Source organism: Nansenia antarctica (assembly GCF_963989245.1).
Source record: "Nansenia antarctica genome assembly, chromosome: 16".
Lineage (NCBI taxonomy): Eukaryota > Metazoa > Chordata > Actinopteri > Argentiniformes > Microstomatidae > Nansenia > Nansenia antarctica.
Genome location: NC_137686.1, coordinates 7,198,365 through 7,208,364, shown reverse-complemented (window position 1 = coordinate 7,208,364; position 10,000 = coordinate 7,198,365). Strand labels below are relative to the sequence as shown.

At 46.6% G+C, this 10,000-nt stretch overlaps 1 protein-coding gene across 1 annotated transcript in view; it reads right to left on the bottom strand.

The window, feature by feature from the left end:
- The window catches only part of LOC308171716 (receptor-type tyrosine-protein phosphatase S-like), a gene marked incomplete at both ends in the record, with an annotated part of 66,166 nt that overhangs the window by 37,819 nt on the left and 18,347 nt on the right, over positions 1-10,000 (bottom strand). The window contains 2 exon segments of the mRNA XM_080546588.1: positions 928-1,307; positions 3,623-3,892. Of these exon segments, the coding sequence (XP_080402714.1) occupies positions 928-1,307; positions 3,623-3,892 (650 nt within the window).

Sequence of the window (10,000 nt, the reverse complement as noted above, 5' to 3'; positions counted from 1 at the left end):
ATGTCAGACATGTAGTCGGGAGTGAGACCATTGAGTGCTTTGTAAACCAATAAAAGAATCATAAAATAAATTCTACAACTGAGGTAGCCAGTGCAGCGATGTTAAAACAGGTGTAATACTTCTAACATGTTCCAATAGTAAACATGTTTGTTTGTCAGTAGCTGGTCCCCATGGTTTTATTGAGGTATATTGGCCTCGCCTCAAGGAGGAGGACATACTGTATATATCTCGTAAAAAAAACAGGGTGTGATCGATGGGACCTACCCTGAACCCGATCCTTATTTAATCTGTGATTGGATATGTTCTCATGTACGTAATCTGATTGCGAAGCGCTGCCCCCTCCCTTCGTGTGATTACGATTATGATCGTTTGTGATTCCGTTATGTACCGTAACCCTGACTTCTATGACAAAGGTGAACCTTTTCCAGAAACAATAAAGATGGATAGCGAAACGTGAGCTCCCAGGTTGGAAACGGTGTGGTTGGTTACACACCCGTATCGAAACAATCCCACTATCAATAAATGTCTTTCAAAATCAAAGCTGTACAGTACACAAGCTTTTTCACGAGCTGCACCCCGCCTCTGGAACTCTCTCCCTCAACCACTCAGAGACTCACCCCCACTCTCCACTTTTAAGTCCCACCTCAAGGCCTACCTGTTCTCCCATGCATACAACCTTCCCTACCCCTAACCCTGCCACCCCCCTCCCCCCCTGGACATTGCTGTGTTAATTGTTCCCTGTGCCTGTTCGTTAACTCTGTGTTCTATGTGCTCATGTTATCTGTTGTTTCTGTTTTTCCCATATTGTCAGGGTCTTGGAGCCCCGGAAAAGCGCTAGATAAATACAATGAACTATTATTATTATTATTATTATTACACCAAGTGACCGCACAAACAAAGAGACGTTCGTCCGTCCGTCTGTCCCACCTGTCCGTTGGGCTCCTCAGGCTCCTCCCAGCGGACCATGACGGTGTTGGAGGAGATGATGCTGGCCTGGACGTTCCTGGGCGGGCTGGCCGGAGCCTGCTCCCCGGTCCTGGCCTCCACGCGCATGGACGAGGGCCCCTGGCCGATGCTGTTGAAGGCCGACACCCTCACCTCGTACTCGGTGTTGGGGTACAGCCCCCCGATGCTGTACCTGGTGGTGGTGATGCCGTCCACCGTCTCAAACTTGCTGTCCGGCGCCTTGGCGCGGTACTGGATGACGTAATAGGACACAGGCTCGGGGTTGCCCGAGTCCCAGGTGATGGTGACGCTGGTGGCGGTGGTCTCCGTGACGATGGGCGTACCGGGTGGCTTGGGAAGAGCTGGGATGGGGGGAGGGTAGGGGGTAGAGTTAGGGTAGAGTAGAATTAAAGTAGCCCATCTTCCTTACCCATCCATGATATAAATACATGTCACGACGGCAGGTTGAATATTACATTTACATTTTTGCCATTTAGCAGACGCCTTATTACAATCGCTACATTTGGCTAAGCGAGTGAATCGTCAATTCACCAGTCGTAGCAGGAAGAGTAATCTAGCTCAGGCCAGGGGCCATTGGCAGTCGTCGTGATAGAAGAAAAACATAATAGAAGAGAAGAGAATATCATATAATAGAAGAGAAGAGAATATAATATATATTATGCCAACGTTTGGGTCAGGTCAACCTTTCTCGGGACGGGAGGGAGAGCAAAATGCAAAAGGTTACCGTTTGTTGAGCGAGAGTGGCTATTCCTCGACACACTGTAATGAGATTTCCCCAGCCCCGCAGAGCAAACAGAGTGGTGCATATTCCGTCAAAGTGACCGTGACTCTCGCTCTCTAATCGGGTCCCCTGAAGGCACTTGGGGGACGGGCACAGACGACCATGTTAAATCCTCCCTGACTGACTCCGGTAGAGAACATAAGAAAGGGAAAGTGCTCCTGGGATATACTCTACCATTATGTCAGTGGATTTGCTCTTTGGTAATGGGGCTAACTGGTCATCAGAAGGGGACCCTGGGAATGCCGCCCAGGGGGTACAATGACACAGTGAGACACAGAGATCATGGTGTGAATGTCTTTTGTCTCCCTGACGAATGCCGTGACGATACACGTTCAGGTTTTGATAGTGTTTGTTCCATTGAATATGTCACGATAAACACAGTTCTCCCTTACTCTTGACTGACATTTGTCTTTGTTTGATTCTACTCTCTTAGACTTGTACGTAACAATAAAACTTGAACTTGAACGTCCCTTACACTTGACTGACACCTCTGGACTCTACGGTGTTAAAGTGACTGACACCTCTAGACTCTACGATGTTTAAGACTCTACGATGTTAAAGTATCCCTTACTCTTGACTGACACATCTGGACTCTACAATGTTAAAGTGTCCGACAACTCTAGACTCTACGATGTTTAAGTGACTGACACCTCTAGACTCTACGATGTTAAAGTGACTGACACCTCTAGACTCTACGATGTTAAAGTGACCGACACCTCTAGACTCTACGATGTTTAAGTGACCGACACCTCTAGACTCTACGATGTTTAAGTGACTGACACCTCTAGACTCTACGATGTTTAAGTGACCGACACCTCTAGACTCTACGATGTTTAAGTGACCGACACCTCTAGACTCTACGATGTTTAAGTGACCGACACCTCTAGACTCTACGATGTTAAAGCGACCGACACCTCTAGACTCTACGATGTTAAAGTGACTGACACCTCTAGACTAGGGCTGCAACTAACGATTATTTTGGTAGTCGACTAATCTGTCGATTAGTCGTGTGGCTTTTCGCTGCGCGTAAATGGCGACGCAGAAGCATAAATCCGGCTTAACTAGCTATCTAACCAAACGTTACGCCAAGCTACAGCTGCTCACAGAGCTAGTTGACTGGCTAGCTAGCATTGCTGGCTAGACTACAGACAGCTCACGTTAGTAGGCTACGCTTGGCGCTGTTTATCTTACAGATAGCTCGCTGGTGGACTCAACATAATTGAAATAGCATTCACTTATCAAGCATCATTCATGATCATCCACCATGACTACCTGGTATTTTAATAGCGACCACCCCTCACTTCATTTCATCTCGCGTTCTCCTGGCTTCAACATGGAAAACCCCTGCTACGTAACGTTACATACAAGCGCCTCTGTCTGTCACATGCGTGCCACAGGGCAAATAAATTAATAGCACAAACGCTCATAGCATGTACAGCCCTGTCCATGAGACGTTGTTTTCCAACATGTAACAGTAAAGCTAACATAAACATTACGACGCTAACAATATAACGTTAGCCAGTTGGCTAACAACGTTAGCTAAAACTTACCCAGCTGATTCTTGCATGGCTCCCGTAAAAAAAAAAAAAAAAAAAAAAAAACGTTTTTTTAATACATTTTTTTAATGCGATTAGTCGACAGCAACATTTCACGTCGACGAATTTTCGTAGTCGATTAGTCGTGACTAGTCGACTAGTCGTTGCAGCCCTACTCTAGACTCTACGATGTTAAAGTGACTGACACCTCTAGACTCTACGATGTTAAAGTGACTGACACCTCTAGACTATACGATGTTAAAGTGACTGACACCTCTAGACTCTACGATGTTAAAGTGACTGACACCTCTAGACTCTACGATGTTAAAGTGCCCCTTACTCTTGACTGACACCTGAGCGGTGGACTCGATGATACCCAGGCTGCTCATGGCCACGCAGGTGTAGTTGGCCGACTCCCGCACGCCGTTGAGCTCCAGGACGTTCCGGCCGATGGGCATGTCGTCCTCGGGCGTCAGGTCCTCACTACCCAGCATCCACTTGACGTAGGGCATGGGGGACCCCACGGCCACGCAGGTGATGTTGACGCTGCCCCCGGGCATGATCTCATGGTTGGAGGGCGGGATGGAGAAACGGGGGGGCACACGACGCACTGGGTAGAGGAGGAGAGGAGGGGGAAGAGAGAAGGGGAGGGGAGGGGGGGAAGGGGAGGGGACGGGGGGGGGGGGGGGGGGAGAGAGGAGGGGTATGGAAACGGAGGGAGAGGAGAAAGAGGAGAGAAGGGGTAGAGGGGAAAACGGGGGAGGGGGAGAGAGAGAGAGAAGAGAAAATAGAGAGGAGAAAGAGAGAGAGCAGAAAGCGAGAGAGAGAACGAGAGAGAACGAGAGAGAGAGAGAGAGAGAGAGAGAGAGAGAGAGAGCAAGCGAGAAAGAGAGAGAGAGAGAGAGAAGGAGAAGGTAACAGGAAGGGGAGAATGAACTTCAGGGTTTTTACAAAAGTGTTTACAGAGGGATACTTCAAAGTTTAGTTTTGGTAGTTATGAAACTATTAAAGCTTGCAATGGAAGTACACATAGCTCAACCATGTTGAGAGCTCAACCGTACAAGTGAGCTGCCTAGTCGAAAGAAATGATAGTATGAAAACCTCTTGAGGAACATTTCACCCAACACATGGAACCTATCAGTCAGTTTCTCATCTTTTGAAGCACTGTTAGTAGTAGACCAAAGCATCCTATGTTTTTTCCCAAAGCCGCCATCGATATCTACAGGGTTCATCCCTGTTTTCTGTTATAAAGACAGATATTGGATGAGATGGGGCTGGTGCTAAAATACCATTTAAAGTCTTTTAAAGTCTTACATGATCGGTCTCAGATGAAGTGAAGGAAGATCTGAGAGGAGCTAAACTACAGCTGAACTCTCCCCAGTGGCACAGCTATGGGCTAAGGCTCATGGGAAGAATACGTGAAAAACTTTCACCAGAAAACTTCAGTGGGAAACTTTAATGAGTTAAAAACCCTCCGTGATCAATGTTTCTGTGTGCCTGCGGGGGTTATGAGTTATCTGCAACAGATAGGGAGTCTTTGGGAAGGCTATGTGATGTAGACTACTATAGACCCCCGATCGATACTGTAGATGCCGCTCTCTATCTGTGTCTCAGACAGACGGGCAGCTGTATTGAATATAATACTGCAGGGGCTATCTGTCAGCTTATGATAGGAGGGTTACGGATAGAAATATAGAAATATATATATATATACTGTATAGAGAGAGAGACTGAACCCATAGGTCACTTGCATGCCTGGACGACTCAAGAGGAATAATCATGGATATATATATATAAACATAAGGAAGAGAAAGGGCTGGGAGAAGAGAGAGAGAGAGAGAGAGAGAGAGAGAGAGAGAGAGAGAGAGAGAGAGAGAGTGAGAGAGAGAGAGAGCTCTGATTCTCTTCCAGGACAATGGTGGTCAATGCAGCGTAAGGGACAGCCGCATTGTACAACCACATACAAGTACAGTAGATAGGGGTCCAAACATGACACGGCGTGTTGGAATCAAAACAACAATGGATGGTTCTGGAAGGATAGGATGTCTAGGTGTGGTGGCAATTTACCAAGGTCGGCACGGAACGTGTTAAATGACGGAACATCAAGACAGACATTATGAGAGAGCGAGAGAGAGAGAAAAAGAGAGGAGAGAAGGAGAAAAAAGGGAGAGAGATAGAAAGAAAGAAAGAAAGAAAGAGGTAGTAGGTGCATATAAAAGTAATGTAAATATAAAACTTATGTACATGCGTCTGTGGCTCCTAGACATCAGAGGACAGACAGACATGTCAGAATGCAGAGGAAGAGGAAGGACAGGAGGGATGGAAGAGAGGGGTCGGGACAAAGGGTAGAAGAGAGATAGGGGAGAGAGGGGGGGGGATAGAAGAAGGGAAGGAGGGAAGCGGGGGGAAGAAGGGAAGAAAGGAGGGGTACGAAAGGAGGAGAGAAAACATGAAGCTATTTTTTTTTTTAAAGGAAAAAAAGGGAAAAAAAAGAAAAACGTCTTGCTTGTCAGGCGTCTAAGCCCCCTTCTTTTTTTTTTTTTTCTTGAGGGACTTCGGAGAAAATGATGCTGTTATTGGGTGAATGTCCCAGGAAGAACAGGGTTGATACCCCCCAGGGCCACAACACAGAGGACTGAAGGAGACACACAGACGGACGGACGGACGGACGGACGGACGGACCAACATCCCGGGAATGAAACAGGAGTGGATGCAAAGGGGAGGCAGACAGACAGACAGACAGACAGACATAATTGGCTAGACTGTGAGTCAAGCCTCCTAGTCAAGCACGGTTTTCTAAAGAGTCCTCAACTCTGAACCCTGTTGGTGTTTCAGTGGGGGGGGGGGGGGGGGTTTAGGGGTCTCTCCTCTGTCAAAGTCAAGATTCAGGAGTCCAATGAGTCCTCGGTTTATTCTCAATTCATGGGCTATATAACACTTCAAAAGGGCCTCCTTTTACTGTAGTGATCGCTGACACGTCTATTGAAGCTTTCATAGGTTTGCTATTGTTCTGATTGTGTCATAATACAACAGTATGAATCATCAAAACCAAATACAAAGTGAATGAACGAAACATTTTTGGCATCTCTCAAACGATTCAGTAGTTCAGTGGACATAAATTTCATTCAAACAGAACAGTTCCATACATTTGGAGCGATAGTCGGAAAGGCCAAAAGATACCCAGAATTGGACACCAAAGTTCAAGAAAAAGAAAGACACATTTATTTTTTAAGTGACAAAATCAAATTCAACTGTTAGGAAAACAACAGACATCACAAAAGCAGGCATTTTTTTCTTCTCACCCGAAAACATGCAGGGTTAGAAACAGACAGACAAAACCAGTCGCAGGTATATGAACCGTGCATAATGACAAGACCAGGTACATAGGCATGCCACGCTCAGTGTCAGGAGAGGTAAGTTCTGTGTTTGTGTCGTGGACCATCAATATCATCTAACGCTCTGGAACTGCTCTACCCATGTTGATATGTATCATTCAGTTAAAAAAAAAAAAAACACTCCATCAATCTTTTTTTCCACTCTTCGTTAATTCGCTCGCTAGTCATACAGAAAGGTGTCGTTCAACATTCAAAGCGGTCCGAGCGCATGCTTAACAGAGCGGTCCGGAGCAGGCCCGCGGTTAACCAGTCTTTCACAGCCTATTACGTCCGATCACCGTGGAATTGGACTCCGTTAACGCTAATAGATATCCATGGCGGGGGGGAGTGGGCTGGCGGAGGCAGACTTTGGAAGACGGACTCATTGTAATGCATGGAATGGAATGAGGAAGGCCATCGATACCGTTCCTCATCCCGTCCCGTGCATTACAATGAGCCCCGTCCTCCGAGTCCTACCTCCACCAGCCTCTTCTAATCTACGGGGGTATGGTACAAATAACAAATAGGACTTCTTGGTCATGTCTACCCATGTGTGTGTGTCCCTGCGCGCGCGTGTGTGTGTGCCTGCGTACGTGCGTGGGTGGGTGGGAGAGTGTGTCTGTGCGAGTGTGATTCCAGTTGAAACGTCATCCACAAAAAAAAAAAAGCCCTCACACTTTTTTTTTGTAGTTGCTTTTCTATATTTTGCCTAAAAGGGAAATCGGAGAGCTGCCGCTGTCGTATTTCCGGTGCGGTGTCAATAAGGGCTTCCTACCGGGGTGGGGGGGGGGGGGGTTCGATTGGACCCCAGGGACACACAGCGACAGATCCCATAACAGGATTACTGCCCGGATCTCATCACGGATATGATACCTAAGCCTAGCGAAGCCGGTTGACATTTACTCAACGCTACCCTGCCTCCTCATCGCAGATGGACACCTCTCGTATTAACAAGTGTATCTAAGACCAGCCTATAGACGGAAGCTGTCACAGCGGTGTTACGTTAATGCGCCTACGTGTTTTTAGTCGTGGTATGTGGATTTACCCTTAGTTTTTTCGATCTCCAGAGCTGCGACCCACTCCGTTATCAAACCGTCATCAAACCGTCATCAAAGTGGCCTCATTTGGGAGTGTACACACATACACACAACACACACACACACACACACACACACACACACACACACACATACGCCCGCACACACACAACCACAAATCAACACATATCATGCAACAAGTGCAGGGGGCATGACACCGGAAAAAAAAAGAAAAAAAAAAACAAGAAACAGAGAAACAGAACACAGAAAACAGTCGAAAAAGGACAACTTCCCAGAGAGAGACCAGACCAGACAAGACAAAAGCAATAACCCAACGCAAAATCAATCAAGACAGTACGAGCGGCACACCGAGAGACTCGCACATACAGTAACAATACAGCTGTCAGTACAGGCATGCAAGCACATCCTCTCTCTCTCTCCTCTCTCTCCTCTCTCTCCTCTCTCTCCTTCCATGCAAACACAGCCTCCCTTTTAATTTCCAATTCATGGGTCTCCATGACAACAAGAAGGTTCCATGCAGAGAACGGTGGACTTGGGGAGTGAGAGCGATTCCAAACGGTCTGCAGACAAGAGGCCTCACAATGCAGTCAAAGCACAGTGCCGCGTAGGCAGATAAACTCATTACACTTGCCTGGTTAATGGTTTGTGCAAGGTAGTGTCTGTCATCATATTATATATCACTTAATAGGAAGGGCTATTCATAGATGTATTATTGTTTAAATATTTTGTATATCATTTTTTCGAATGTTTTTTTTTTTTTTGTAATCTCCCTGACGACAGTAAATGAGGGTTGTTGTTGTTGTTGAAAGGGAGTAACGAAAGAAAAGAAAGAACACACCAACCTTCTCGTAGCTCTGGGGGATGGAGGGGGGTTGATGCGGAACACAATGACGTGAGGGGGGGGGAGAGAGAGAACGAGGGAAACACAGAGAGAGTAAAAACGGCCAGGGCAGAGCCTCCCCACTCCTCTGAACACACACACACACACACACACACACACACACACAGAAGTGCACGCACACACACGCACACGCACACGCGCACACACGCACGCACACACGCACACACACACACACACACACACACACACAAGCATTCACAGATACACACACAAGCACTCACACACACACACACACACACACACACACACACACATTCACACCCCACACCCCCACCCCTCTTCCTTCTCCTTCTGGTCCTCACAGAACCACAGAACCCACATAGAACCAAAAAAGTCAGCATGGTTGAACCCAGTTCTTAGAACCCTCAACCCGGAATCGAGAGCCCCTGTACACTCCTGGAGACCCCTGAATACCCTGTACACCCCTGGAGACCCCTGAAGTCCCTGTACACCCCTGAAGACCCCTGAAGACCCCTGAAGTCCCTGTACACCCCTGGACACCCCTGGAGACCCCTGGAGACCCCTGGAGACCCCTGGACACCCCTGGAGACCCCTGGAGACCCCTGGAGACCCTGGACACCCCTGGAGACCCCTGGAGACCCTGGACACCCCTGGAGACCCCTGGAGACCCTGTACACCCCTGGAGACCCTGTACACCCCTGGAGACCCCTGGCCAGAACTCAGACAAAATTTGATATAGACCCTGTTCACACTAACCATCTTCAAAATCTATTCCTATTTTAATGTCAGTTGACATTGTACAATGGTTGTGGCTCATCTCTTCCCTTTCTTATCCATAATAATAATAATAATAATAATAATAATAATAATAATAACTTTTTATTTGTATAGCACTTTTCCTGCAAACGTTGCAGCTCAAAGTGCTCTAATCATTATATAATCATAATTTAATTATTTAGTCATTTAAAGGCAATATTACAAATATGGGTTTTTAGTCTTGACTTGAACATGATTTGCTGAGGTTGCATCCATAATGTAAACTGGCAGTGAAATGAGAATGCAGCCTCACCAAATTTCTTCTTTGGTACATGTGGTACACAGATAAGATCTGAGAGCTCTATTGGGCTGATATGCTAGCACAGCCATATTGATTCCAGAAACATCTGTTGCACCATCACATGGAACGTTTGAAACCATGGAAATGGCTGTGGTGGGTTCCACCACCTTGGGGGAAGATCTTTTCATTACTTTATTTATCAGATATAAATACAATAACTGTATGTGTTTCCCATGAGGGAACGTGGTAGGCTACAAAACAACGATCGGCGCGTTAAAAACTGATGAAAAAATAGAGAGAGGAGCGTATATATATTATATTGTTTTATTGCAAAGGGATCAACTGTTTGTCTGTCTTTCTACTCCTA